The 14387-nt window shown below is 33.8% G+C and overlaps 2 protein-coding genes across 2 annotated transcripts; both read right to left on the reverse strand.

Annotated features, from left to right (window-relative positions):
• Positions 1–719: 719 nt before the first annotated feature.
• LOC105140479 (TBC1 domain family member 13-like) lies at positions 720–5811 on the reverse strand. Its single transcript, XM_011047336.1, has 9 exons — positions 5135–5811; positions 4959–5051; positions 4472–4576; positions 3870–4022; positions 3102–3200; positions 2873–3001; positions 2289–2468; positions 1846–1962; positions 720–1170 (listed from the first exon to the last, which is right to left on the reverse strand). Exons 1-9 carry the CDS (start codon positions 5576–5578, stop codon positions 1006–1008), a joined length of 1485 nt encoding a protein of 494 aa, XP_011045638.1. The 5' UTR covers positions 5579–5811; the 3' UTR covers positions 720–1005.
• A 593-nt stretch (positions 5812–6404) lies between these two features.
• Positions 6405–9938, reverse strand: LOC105140480 (Tetratricopeptide repeat (TPR)-like superfamily protein). Its single transcript, XM_011047337.1, has 3 exons — positions 8567–9938; positions 7591–8427; positions 6405–7457 (listed from the first exon to the last, which is right to left on the reverse strand). Exons 1-2 carry the CDS (start codon positions 9900–9902, stop codon positions 7595–7597), a joined length of 2169 nt encoding a protein of 722 aa, XP_011045639.1. The 5' UTR covers positions 9903–9938; the 3' UTR covers positions 6405–7457; positions 7591–7594.
• Positions 9939–14387: the final 4449 nt, after the last annotated feature.

The following is a 14387-nucleotide window of genomic DNA, read 5'->3' on the forward strand; positions in this document are numbered from 1 at the left end:
TTTGCCTAGAGTAGATTTTAGTCTCTGTGTAGCATTTCTGAGGTTCATCAGTTGTTCATGCCATTGCCTTGCTTGCATAAAGTGTGTCAAACACTTGATTGCATGGATGCTGTGCAGTAAAGCGGACAGCAGAATTATCTGGAGAAACATTGCATCCACCGTGTGCTTTTGTGCTTACAAAAGAGGTTTGAGTGAAGATCGGCAGGTCCTAAACATGCAAGCTCGTGTAAACGAAGAGGCAATAAATTCTCAATTATAAGCGAAACCTAGTGAGTTCAAGCCGGTAACATCTTAAAATTTTGACGAAAAATAACAGTAGAGATGATGCCCGTTGAGCTTGTGCTCACTTCTCGTGTCAAGAGGGCTTTAGCCACTCATCTGTCATCCAATTTCCTGCTGCGCGTTACAGCACTCAAGTAATTTTAGACTCTTGACCTTGGCCTATAATTAAGCCGACTTCTTCAGTCTCCTTAAAAAAGGATTAATCTACATCATTAGGTATAATCCACCCACTCTTTATAACACGTTTCGTGTCACTATTGAGCTACTCCATTGATGAACTGGTAAGCTAAATCTACCTACCAATCTTTCATCATACAAAAGAAACATTGGAGACATGCAAGGGTGCGCGGTTCCAAGTTAGACCCAGTGCAGTTTCCGTAACTATGTCAGTAAAAACAATAGACAGCGAGGCAAAGCCGAAAACCCAACAACACCTATGATCCTGCCATTGACATTTCTGTATTTATGCCAAATCTAAAGAATACTAGACCTACAAATTGTCAAAAACAGAAAATAGTTCTCTACCACCATCTTAATAAATCTAGAATACAAAATGAACAAAGAAAAAATCCCTGCTTCACAATGACAATCAATGCAAGTGACACAGGAGCATCTCACCTTCAAGTTCAACCAACATTTACATAAAGTCATTTACAAACACAGAATTCTCAGACACAAAAACGAGGAACAGCAACAAAATAACAGAAATGTGAATAAAGAGAATTAGCGTGATGGTTGACCACGCAATTTGTTTGCCACATAGAGCAAATGACTAATGTTTGTTGGGGGATAGTTCTGGAGTAGCTTGAGAATAGAAGTGAAATCCCCTGCTAGCAGACGCCTCCGAATGAGAATCAGCATTGCACAACATACCCTAAGCAACGTCTCCTGCAAAAAAAAATATTTCAAAATGAAGGGGTTAATTTGTTGGCTTTGACAATGTTCATCATCCTAAATTTTGATCAAAACTAACAGGCTGACAATGCTCATCATTCTAAGATTTTGAGCAAAAGTAACAGGGAAATGATCCGTTGTGTTCCACTATATAACCTATGCAATATCACCACTACTAATTAACCCTCTCTGTCAGAGTTCACCATCTAAACTGACCAAAACACACAGTAGTGCTAGTAAAGGCTCTGCTACCAATGATGAATTTCCACATCTCTCACCCATGTCATATAAGACCCTCTTCAACATATATAGTGTACAATCACTTTAGTCCAGTATTGAACAGGCTTGTAGCCAACAGGTGGAACCATAACGGAGCCATTTTTCAAAAAGTATGCCATCCTACACATTTACACAATCCATTTCAAGATTTTCTACCAGAACAATTTCAGCTCATTGTGAGTGGATCTAAGAGTCCCATTACTTTTCAGCCATAGAGATACAAATGTTCATCAAAGTACTAATCTAGATTATGATATAAAGAGGAACCCTAGCGATAATAGAGGTCTAAAGAGTTTAGACACTATTATTAGGTCCTTGGGAGGGTGGCATCCTTGCTCTACTTATCAAAAACACCTTCAGGGAAAAGAATAAAGAGGAAATGAATTTTACCTGAGGACCCTCGGGGTCACTTAAAAGTGTGTCCCAAATGTGAAGACTATCTGCGAAATTGAACTCCTGAGTCAAGAGCAGAGTAATCCACCGAAATGCATAAAACTGGGGGTTTACCTGTTGTTTTTAGACAAAAAGAAGCAAGCATTTCAGAAGAATTATTTGACCAAACAATAAAGCATACGCCATAACTAATCGATTGTTCAAATAAAATGTTGCTTAAGGCTTAAAAATTTATGAAAGCTGATGCGAGTTATGAGCACAAACCCAACTTATACCATTTCAAAAAAAAAAAAAAAACTATCTGAAATTCATGTCACTTATTTTCATCTTGTACATCAAAGAAACTATTCTTTCATAATTATATTAGAATACAAAATCATCCATATGCGACAAACAATGTCTTGGCAACTGAATATATATACATTATGATAGTGTCTTACTGTGGTTGTGATCTCAAGATGACGCCAAAGCTCTTCATCATGCTCCTTCAGAAGCTGTGACAATCTTGTAATAGTTGATCGAATTCCCACAACACTGTTGTCAAGTTGCTGACAGAAATGATCCCGAAATCCACTCAACAGCTCAACAAAGCAGAAAAATGTGTCTGCTTCTGCGCAGGCCTGCGGGACTTGAATAAAGGAAATGATAAACAAAATGAAACCTAAAAGGATAACTAAAACATGACATTAAATGGTTACACCAAATCACAGGATCAATGATGATAGTGGATATGATGTACACTATTATTATTGTGCATCTGTCCTGGTCTAACAATTCATTGGTGGCACAAGATAATGCATTGACATATTAACACCTATCAAATCTTCATTTATTTAGTTAACTTCATTATGCTCTCGGGAGATAGCAGTGGCATTAATGCATTAAATTATGTGTCTTGAAAGTGGCATTTGATGTATTAAATTATAAAGACTTTCTCTGCATCCACCATTTCCACAGAAGTGCACAAAAAATTCAATAACAAAATATATTTCTGACAAAGAAGAAAGAAACAGCATGAGCTTACCGCCATTTCCTCATCAGGGTCATTTTTGAATATGTAGAATAGTGGTGCCAAAATTTCATTCATCCCTTGAACATATCGTATACCCGGATTTAACTTTGCAAATACAGTCAGTATGTTTCTCAGAGCCTCCTGAAGATAAGAGGCACAAATAAGTCCGCAAAACAGATTTTAGATTAATATCAAATATAAAAAAATGAAAAAAAAAACAAAAACAAAAACAAGAGTGCACCTGATTAGATTTTGCAAGAGATGAGTCCCCAGAAAAGAAGTGCAGGTCTGGATGAGTGCGTTTCACATCTCGATCAATCTGCTCTATGATCTCTGAGTCCTACAAAATGCCAAGGTTGGAGATGGATATTTTAGACAGACAGTGCAAGTATCCTGTGAATATTAGTATGTTGTTTTGCAACAGTAAAGAGTGTTTGAAATTTCACTTCAAGCAGACAAAAATATCATGGACATGGGCAACAAGCTATCATCCTTACACATATCAGGTCACATGCACAAACTTCATACTGGCAAAAACTAAGTTATAGCAACCAAGGGCATCAATATACATGACCACTTGCTGTCATTATGCGGAATGAGGCTCAATCATATTCCCAGGACATCTCGAAGAAGAATGAGTAAGGCATTATCAATTTTACTTCAGTATTTGTTTAACATTTTTCTGGTCAAAGTTCCAAACCAGGACCTATCCAGTTCAAACCCATTACTTCCACTGGAGAGAAAATTCACGTTTCCTCAAGACGTCATTTTCCCTTTCAAATTCTCTAAAAAAGAAGCTACATACAGATTGGTTTTGCCATACCACATCTCATTATATTTTAACTAACTGCAAAGTTTATACAACCAGAAAGAGGGGAAAAACTGACTGAAAAGTTTTAGAGATTTTAAACATAGAGAAAGGGAAGTAACAACTGTTGGCAGGCTCACACAGTAGCACACAATATCCAAAGTCTCAAGTATTTGTGTCATGAACCAGTTGATTTCATACCTGAAAGAATTGATTCCAAACGCTGCTCTTACCAAGGCTCAAAGGATGCTCATCATGAGTTATCTCTGATCTTGAGAGTACACAACGGCTTTCAGATTTTCCATTGTCATTGTTGAGAACAGTGGTTTTCTCCAACCTCCTTGCTATTTCTGACTAACCAGCCACAAAAAAAAAAATCAGAATCCCAGAAACTATGACAAGAATTGAAACATTAAATTGAAAGCAGCAGCACATCCTCCTTATAGCAAAAAGGACTTTGCTAGTCCACCCACTAGCCCACACTAGTATCCTACTTATGAGAGCCCAAGCTAATCTAGGTCACCTAGTTACATTTCATGAAAGCATACAACCGGGATGGAATTTAACTTATTTTTGCAGCATCTTCATAATTTAACATTTCCCAATGCTGTAAAAAATGTGAGGACTTTCCAGAAAACCCATTTATTTAAGATGTTAAAACCAAAAGAAAACACCAACAAAAACCCAGCAACAAATTGGATAACAATCACGCTGTATTATATTTTATAACCTTTACAATCGTTTTAATTCCCCATTAAATGACTAACTAAATAAGGCATTAAAATCCATGCCGTGTGACTTACAGGATTCATCAAAAGCTCCTCTTTAAAATGCTTGTACTGAGATCTCTTCTTGGCCAATTCAGACGACCAAAGTGAACGATCAGGTGCCAAATACCCCAACAAGAGCTGCCACACACAATCAATAAGCTTAAATCCAGACCATACCATTGCCCCAAATCAACATGCAAGACACTCACTCCATTCAACAAAGGAAGGAGAGAACAATACTTCAACGGCCTCTAAGCATCAAATTTCATCTCTCTTGAAACCCAAAATCTCTACATTTCTAATTTTTCAAACCCAACTCACCATAAGCTTGGAAAATCAGATTTTCAAGTTTGACCCATTACTACAGTACATTCATCTCAGAAAACACTTCTTTTACTAAAAAAAAATTAAAATCCAGTTTTCTTCTAAAAAAAAAGAAAAAACAAAATCTCTAATTTCTTTCGGATTCTCTCAACAACCCCAAAAAATTTTTGTAATAAAACAAATACAAATTTATTACCTTCCAAACCGTGGAACGAATACCAGCACCATCAGGTATCCCTTGAGAAGCAATTCTTCTCAATTCCCCCATATTTATCACCTTCTTTGATAGCTGCAACCACAAAAACAACACAGCTTTAAACAGAAATTTTAAAATTAAAAAAAGAAGAAGAAACGAAGAAAATTTGAAGTGACCTCAGTCAGAAGCAGAGCCTGCTTAGAAATATCCTCTGCAGAGCTCTCATTAACATCAACATTTCGAATATCATTAGTAATAATTATTTTATTATTAATAATATTGTCATTACTATAATTATTATTAATAATAATATTGTTGTTGTCGTCGTCGTCAACGATGCTGCTTTTGGAAAGCTTATCTTTAACCTCAGGTTTTTGAGGATGATTATGATTATGATGATGACGCGGCGGCTGCTGTTGTTGCTTGTCTCTGATAGCCGCAGGAGGTAGCGGTGGATCGATTGGGGATTCGATGGGTGGAGAGGCGGTGGTGGGTGAGTGGTGGTCGAAGGTATTGGTGTCGGTGGTGGTCGTGGTGGTGGAGGAGGAGGAGGAGGAGGCGGAAGGAGTGGTGGACCAGAGAGAGCTGTTGAGCCAATCTGGTACTTTTTTCTTCACCATTTTAATTCAAAAAAGGAGAGATTTTTTAACTGATTTTTACAAAATACAATAAAATTAAGGATTAATTGATTGATTGATGGTATGGTTAGTGAGGGTGGATGGGCGCTTCTTCTTTCTTGCGAGGAAGGGGGTGAAATGGGTTTGATGGAGTGACAGCATGGGTAGGGAAGGGTTGTGAAGGAGCGATGGAAGAAGTCCACCTTCATACATGCCTTTTTCTTTTATCATTTTTATTTTCAAATCTTCTCTTTCAACAAAGGGTCTTTTTAAGTGTCTGATTTCTTTTTTAAAATTTTAATTTATTTATTTATTAATAATAATATAATTAAAAGTACGTGTAAATTTTACTTTTTTAATTTTGGAAAAAAACATTATTAAAAATCATTTTTTTTACATTTTCAATTTTAAAAATATTTTTTAAAAAATAAAATATATATTTTTAAATAAAATATATTTTAAATTGTAACTATTATTATAATTTTAAATAGACTTTAAATATTAAATGTATCATTAAATGATCATATAGATAACAAGATTTTTCACGAGAAAATATAGGAATTATTGTATTAATATACTAAGTTTAAAGTGTCTTTTCTTAATAAATTAGACACGGACAAATCCATCGCGTGTTTTTTTTGTTATGTTAGGGATTTTTTTAACTTTTTGTTGACTTAAAAAAAAACTAGAAACCATCAGCTCAGCTATTTACTGTGGCTTCTGAGAGCGAATACAATTGATTGGAACAGTTCTTTTCACGTGGAGAGATTGCTTCGAATTGTTTCTCGCGTGAAGTTGATTTTGAAAGTAAATCATACCATCTCAACAGAAAGAAGGAAAAAGAAAAATCATTGATACAGAAAAAACAGCATCCTTGCAATCATGAATACATGATAGCCTTTGGTTCACTGTGCGTCTACTCATGCAAACCAACATACCCTTCAAGCCAAATGGTAGACTACCGTGACCCCATGATTCAGCACTCTCAGATTTTAGCTTTTGTTTTGACAACACTTTCAGGGTCCATTTGCTTTGCATGATTGCAATCCTCAGGCACATGAGGGGGGGCACCTTGATCTTGCTCTCTAGTCTATGCATGAAGCAATGATGGATAGTAGTTCAGTTTCTGTGTTGTCTCTTTTCAAGGCATTAATCGTGTCAAATACAAAAGTGGGCATGCCCTTCTGGACCTTGATATTCCTCTCCCACGTTGTCATGCTGTCATGGGACACACTGAATCAAGATCTGTTCATCAGGTCTTGTAACTCAAAAGAACGTCCTTTTTTCTTTTCTTTGATAAATATGTTATCAATACCACGCACAAATGAAGAGTGTGATGACAGTAACCAGGAACTCTTGAACCGTATTGCTAGCTAGTTAGAAAATCTGAGAGCTATTGACGAGACAATTTGTTGTTTTAGCCTGCTCATATGGTCAGATTAATGAAGTCCTGTTCCAGCTTTAATCCTCAGTCCCCATAGTTCAGTCTCCATGCATTAGTTGCTTCATCCAAATGGCTGAACCAAACAAACCAACAACCAAAGACGTCCCAAAGCAATCCTCCAGTAATAGAGGAACCCAGCTTTCAAATTGAGATGCCATCTAGAATCATTATCATGCGAGGAACAGTTCCACCAACAAACCTCAGATTTCTTACAGCTGGTGTCTTTGATCTCAGGGGATGTGCAAGTATGCCACGCCGTCTGCTCCTGAATCATGTCAAAATGCAACCCAAGCCATCCTTATCTTACCTCAGATTTCTGACAGCCGGTGTCTTAGATCTCAGGGAATGTGATGTTTACAGATGAGCTCGTAGATCTATTGCCATAGATGTGAGACTATGTCATAGAGGTATGATGTTGGGTTCATATGGTTTAGGGTCCTATATCAAGCAAAGAGATAGTATTGCAGTAATATCAAATACAAGTATGAAAAAGACTAGAATGCTTAGTTATAGAAAATTGAACAGAGATGAATCTTAAGTAAATTTGCTATACAAGGCCTGGATCGCGTACCTTTTTACCAGTGATCTCTACATGAACAAGATCCATCCTTGAAATGATGGAATCGCTTCATATCTCTCAATATGATCTCCCTTTGACTTATCTTGCTAGCATGTTTCATCAAAGAATGGCAATCCCCACATACTTGAAGATTTTTCACAATCCTAATAGTCATCCCAGGAGAAGTACAAATGAGCGCAAAAGCAAGTGCTAACTTTTCACCATGACTTCCCAACACATCTTCTTTTTCTTCTTGTTCCATATTATGAAGTACCCACTCAGTTCCAGGTATGTATCCTCGTTTCACTGCACCTGCCATTATTTCTTCTAATTTCAGGCATATCGCTTTTGAATCCTTGTGATCATGATCACCAGATACAAAGCGATGCACTTGACCCTCCACCTCAATGCAACTCCATCCACTATTTTTGTGAACACCTCTATTCTGCATCAGAACTCTTACTCTCTCCGCATCTTCCCATTGGCCTAGAGCAGCATAAGCATTTGACAAGAAGACGTAGTTCCCAGCATGTGTAGGTTCAAGCTTCAGGAGTTTATTTAAAGCGAATTTTGCCATTTTGGTTTTTTTGTGAGCCCTACAAGCACAAAAGAGTGCTCCCCATATCACAAAATCAGGATTCATTGGCATGCGTTCAATGAATCTGAGCGCTTCTTTAAGCTGACCAGACCTACCAAGCATATCAACAATCAATGTATAGTGTTTCATAGAGGGTTCAATGCAGTAATCAAGCCTCATGCTATCGAAGAAGTTAAGTCCAATATCTACTTGGCCAGAATGCATGCAAGCAGTTAATAAGGCAAGAAATACAACCTCGTCTGGTTTTATACCTGCAAATATGACAAACTCAAGCTTTCGAGAATTGCAAAACAATTGAATGGGAATAGAGTAAACTGGAAAAAAAAAAAAAAAAAAAAAAAAAAAAAAAAGAGGTAAACTGAATGGAATTGCACCAAAAAAAAGTCACACCTGCAAACATCATCTGTTTAAAGCATGCAATCGCTTGCTCAGAACGTCCATGGATTGCCCAACCCCATATCATAACAGTCCATGTACGAATACTCTTCTGTTTTGTCTCTCCAAACACCTCACTTGCAGACTCAATATTCCCACATTTGGCATACATATCGACCAAGGCAGTCCCAAGTGCTTCAGTCAAATGGAAACCATTATCCTTGATATATTTATGTATCCGTAACCCAGCTTCAAGGGCACCAATCTTTGCACAAGCAGAAAGAGCAGAAACAATGGTAAAAGCATTCGGCCTCACCCCTTCCTCCAACATTTTAGAAAACATTGACAGCGCCTTCTCACTATCTCCATTCCGCGAAAACCCATCAACCATTGTGGTCCAAGAAACCACATTCTTCTCTGGCATTTGACCAAAAAGCTCCATAGCTCGATCCATATCCCCATTTTTCGCAAAACCGTCAATCAAAGTACTCCAAGACACATTCTCCTTCTTTGGCATGGCCTTAAAAAGCTTCAAAGCCTTCTTCATACTCCCAGCCTTACAACAGCCCTTAATCAACACATTCCACAACAACGCACTGCTCCCACTATCAAATCTCTCAGGGCTTTCATCAAACACCTTGAAAGCCGACCCCAATTTCTCAACTTTTACATACATATCAACCAAAGAAACTCTTACAAATGAATCGAGTTCAATCCCACACCTCAAAACCATACAATGAATAGCCATACCAAGCTCTGTTGAGAACAAACCCGCCATAGATTTAAGCACAAACGGATATGTAAGCCGGTCAGGCTTAATGCCAGACCTTAACATTAGCCTAAAATGAAAAATGGCATTGAAAAAATGAGAATTTGTGGTGAGCCCACGAATTAATGCATTGAATGTAAACAAATTCTTGGGTTTATGGTGGTTGAAAACTGCTAGCGAGTGGTTGATGGATTTGCGCAAAGAAGAGGAAGAGATTAGCTGGGTGGTAATTAGGCTGCTTGAAGAGAGTTTGTGGATGATGATTTGGGCGTGGATTTGGTGGAGTTGGAGAATTGTTTTGGAACCGTGAATTAGAGAGATGAAATGGGCTTCTGTGGGTGGAGTTGGTGGAATAAAAAGAGCAGAAAGTGAGCTCTTTGGTTTGTTTATTGATGTCTTGGAAATTTTTGTGGTGATTTCTGGTGGATTTGGAGAGGGAATTGGTGCATTTGAGGAGGAGGAGGAGGTTGCGGGTTTTCTAGTCTTTGATGCAGTGGTGGTGGTAGAGGAGGAGGAGGAGGTTGAGGTTTTGGTTTTGGTGGGAGAGGAGGGTAGTTTAAACAAGGCATGGAGTGATTTCATCGCTAGAGAAAGTACGCAGGCTAACGGCCTGATAAATAATTTATAACTAGATGGCTAACGATAGGTCTAGTTTAATTTAATTAAGACGATGAAATCATGATAAAATAAATAAATAAATAAAATCAAGTTTAAAGTTAAATAATTAAATTTTAAATGGTAAAAGTACAAATTTAATTTTAAAAAAATTATAAAAAAACATTTAAGTCAAATAGTTAAATTTACTAACCCATCAAACATAATATAAGATTAAAATTCAAAAATAAAATTTAAAAATATCTAATTAATTAAATTAATTTTCAATTCAAAATACGTGAAATAAGAATGAATCCATAAAAATGCAAAACATATCATAAAATTTAAGACTAAATAACTTAAATTGAATGATAAAAATAATTAAAAATATTTAATTTTAAAAAAATAATAATAAAAATATCAACTTTAAACTGAAATAATCTTTAAAATTTGTGCATCAGATCATCAGTAGAAGATAAACATAAAAAAATTATGATAATTAAAAATATTTAATTTTAAAAAAAATAAGAAAAATATCAACTTTAAATTGAAATAATCTTTAAAATTTATACATCAGATCATCATCATAGAAGACAAACATAAAAAAATTACGAAGTAAAATTTTTAATAAGTACAAAATTAAAAAAATAAAGCAAATGATTAAAAAAATCAAAAAAAATAAAATTATTTTTGTTGTAAAAATAAAATAAAATATTGAAAGTTAAAATTAAAAAAATTAAAAAGCATTAAAAAAAAATAAAAAAAAATATAAACTAAAAGATATAACTCAATTTTTAAAGGTTTGGTGCCAATGACAAGGGCCAAGAAAAGAAAAACATCATTGTTATTAAACCACTGCAAAAATGATTGCATCCACCACCACAGTACACGCCAGGGGACATGGCTGTCAATAGGTTTTTGCCATTAGAAGACTCCCCCACTTGCCTCTGGAATAGCTTGCGAGACGATCATGTGTTGACATTTGCAACGCATGTGTCGGTTTTTTTATTGATTTATTAATATTTTAATAATTTAGATTATTAAACAGTTTCTAAGAACATCTGAATATTAAAAAAAAATACATATTGTAAAGAAAAAAATGTTCGTCCAAGCCAACCTTATATTTTTTTTATTATAAGGCTATTTTTGTCATCTCCCTATACAAAAACTATGGAAAAACTAAAAAATATCTCTCATCAAGGTCAATAATTTTTAGCTTTTAAGAGTATCCATATCATTTTATCATGCAAATAAAATGGAAAAGGACAAAAAAAAAAACCCTTAGACAAAAGGCTAATTTATTCACCTTTAAGGGAAAAAATGTATATTTATTATGAAAAAAAAAGGTGATTTGGATGAATTGTCCTTAAATAATTTATAAATAACCTTTAAATCCTCATAAAAAAATAATTTTAACCCCATAAGCTACGCAATTATTTTATGCTGAGAATGGTAAAAAATCACAATTGTGCTAATCTACAAGGAGTCATCTTACATTTCATAGTATATTACTAACTATTTAACTCTATTTGACGCGTGATTTATTGTGTCATATATTTTTTAATTTGATAAAAAAATTGTACAAGTAAGCATTCTCGATGTATTTTTGTACATGAAAAAATAATATAAATTAAAAAACTTATACATATATATAATCAAATAAATCAAGAACTATATATATTAACAAATAGGAGAAAAAAAAAGAGGTTATTAACAATAACTAATAATAAAACTAAACAAATTAAGAGATATATATAAATTAAAATATTTAATTTTGTAAGATGAGATATTTACTCGGTTGTGTTTACTAAATTTGTTTAAATTGATTTGATGCTAAAAATAAACACATATATTTAATTGATTAAATAAAAGTGAAAACAATATCATCTAAGGTTGCACATATTAGAAATATTATCTAAAAATAAAAAAATTTATTTCAAAAAATAAATTTTTTGTATACAAAAGATAAACATAAAAAAATATTGATGATCCAGAATAATCTTTAAAAAATTAAAAACACATAACACTATTAAAAAAATAATCTTTATCAAAAAACATATGTAAAAAAAAAAAAATCACAGGTGAGGGATGTTAATCAAAAAATAAATTTTAAAAAATATATTAAAAAAGATATCGATTAAAACAAAGCAATATAAAAAAAAATATTTTGAGTTTTGTTACTTAACTCGTTAAACATATAACCTGTAGCATGAACTCAACTGAATTCAATAACATTTTCCCTTTAAATTTATACTCGATTTAAAAATAGAACTTAAAAAAGCTCAAACTCGCGAGTTGATGGTTTAATATGCTTGTACCATTACAATGAAGAGCTCAAGAGTTTTGATAGGTCTCTAAACCTTTTTGTTTTTTTAATTTTTAAAGGGGTGGACAACTTTACCCCTATTTTTTTTTAAAAAAAAAAAGTTGACAACATGTTACTTGTCAAGGCAAACGACATGTCATCTGCAAGCTTAAATTCCAGTCACCACAGCAGTAGCTAGAAAATCAGGTTGTGATTCTTTCAACTAAAAAACTTGATTTTAAAGTTATTTTAACTCAAAAACACCTCACCAATATCTTTATAACATAAAAAAAAAATCATTTCATTAACTCCAAATGCCCAAAAACTAAAATCAATTCGAGTTAATTTTGGCTTTTTTAACTTAGATTTGGTCTTTCATGCAACATTAAAGTTCCAAACAATCATTATAGAGCTCCTCTCGTCTCATGGAACCATTGGATACTAAGAAAATCCATTTTAATAGCTAGAAATATAGTGAACAACAACTCTCTCTCATCATTGGAATTCAACAACCCCTCTCTCTAATGAAGAACTAAAAAAAATATAAATAAACTTGTATACTAAAAGTGATTTTTAAAAAATTTAAAGGGGCTTAAATCATATAAATTGCATGATTTTTAAACATCGAGAATCTAAGTGTATTTTTCATACAATTTTTGGTACGCAATCCATGTTTAATGTCTTTTTCATTTTGGTTTTCTTTCTTTTAATTTTACCCTTGAATAAAAAATTAGAAGTAATTGTACTTTATTTACAATCAAATCGCATAAAATAAAACTTTGAGGGCCAAAGTAAATTATTAAAAAAATAAACATAGTGTATGAACAATGCCCACTACAGTAAAAACCTCGTATCTTCTATAATCTATACTAATATCTGATCTCTTTTGGTGTTTTTAATAATTATTAAGCTTTGAATGAAGTGAGAGAAATTCCTATTATTATTTTTTTACAGAAAACAGAGACGGCAACATGCACTCAGCATCTCCATTTTATTTACATCTTGCACATTATCTATTGCATAAAAAATTTATGCATTTATACCTTATTTATTATTTACTATTAAATAATATATATATATATATATATATATATATATATCTTTGGACAAGTTTGGATGGAGTTTTAGGTTAAATTTAACAATATTAATAGCCTATCAATTATCAAATAAGGTAAGTAATAAAAAATTATATCCATTTAGATCATTCAATTTGATATCCATCAAGCTGAGATCAAATCATCATCCCCAACGGTAAACGTTGGGATGTTAATTGATGAGAATGGGCACCAGCTGCTTGGTTCCATGGCAGAGACTTCTGATCTTATTCCTAGAAAAATAAAAAGAGAGAGACTTTTGATTTTCCACTTTTAAGTTCGATGTCAGTGCTTGGGATTTCAGAGGACAATGATTTGATCGATTCATTCATTTTTCATATTTGAATCATGTTTCAAACGAGGTTGATGGCAAATGGCAATTTTTTTTATTTTTTATTTTATCATGTTCATACAAACTGCTCAAGAATCAACTGTAATACAGATACAATAAGATCCGATTTATCTTGTGGATATAGAGTGAGTTTTGAGCAGCCGCAGAAGCTGCTTTCCAATTCAATAATGGCCGCCTGCATTTTGAAATTAACTTCGAGAAATCGAAGTGATTCTTTCTTTTCAGGATAGAAATCCTCCTGTCTTTTGGGAAAAACCAGCACAGACGTTTCGGGGATAGTTTAGGAAGAAGAAGAGTATACCTCGAAAGCCTTCTCTGCGGCCCCCAATTCTGTTTATCCACCAGCATCCTTACTGCCAAATTCCCTATGCAGAGCTTAGGGATTGCGCTCAGGTTCCTAGGCTTCCTGATGCATTAGAAGCTAAAGACAAAGGCTGCAAACAAAAAACAACAAATATAAACCTCAAATTTAGGTTTATTCTTTTTAAAATAATAATATTAAAGCCTGTCTCTTTAGAAAATCTACCAAGCCTTAAATAAACCAAAAACACTATCTCATCTAGAAAATAAAAATAAAAATTCAAAATTATAAAGCGTAAAATCCAAAAAAATCATAAAAAATACTGAAACCAAAACCTCAAAATGAGATTTTCAAAATCTAAAAATCTTGATCTGAAAACAATCTTGGAAAACTTGAAAAAAAAAATTAACCATAATCAAAA

Source organism: Populus euphratica, unplaced genomic scaffold, assembly GCF_000495115.2.
Source record: "Populus euphratica unplaced genomic scaffold, PopEup_1.0 scaffold274.1, whole genome shotgun sequence".
NCBI classification, from domain to species: Eukaryota; Viridiplantae; Streptophyta; class Magnoliopsida; order Malpighiales; family Salicaceae; genus Populus; species Populus euphratica.

Excerpts from the sequence above, each read along its gene's own strand:
- LOC105140479 (XM_011047336.1), bottom strand. The coding sequence starts at position 5,578 with ATGGTGAAGAAAAAAGTACCAGATTGGCTCAACAGCTCTCTCTGGTCC. Across the intron at positions 3,002-3,101 it reads CTCTTGCAAAATCTAATCAG|GAGGCTCTGAGAAACATACT; the intron begins GTGCACTCTTGT and ends TCTTATCTTCAG. Across the intron at positions 1,171-1,845 it reads GTGACCCCGAGGGTCCTCAG|GAGACGTTGCTTAGGGTATG; the intron begins GTAAAATTCATT and ends TTTTTTTTGCAG.
- LOC105140480 (XM_011047337.1), bottom strand. The coding sequence starts at position 9,902 with ATGAAATCACTCCATGCCTTGTTTAAACTACCCTCCTCTCCCACCAAA. Across the intron at positions 8,428-8,566 it reads TAAACAGATGATGTTTGCAG|GTATAAAACCAGACGAGGTT; the intron begins GTGTGACTTTTT and ends TCATATTTGCAG.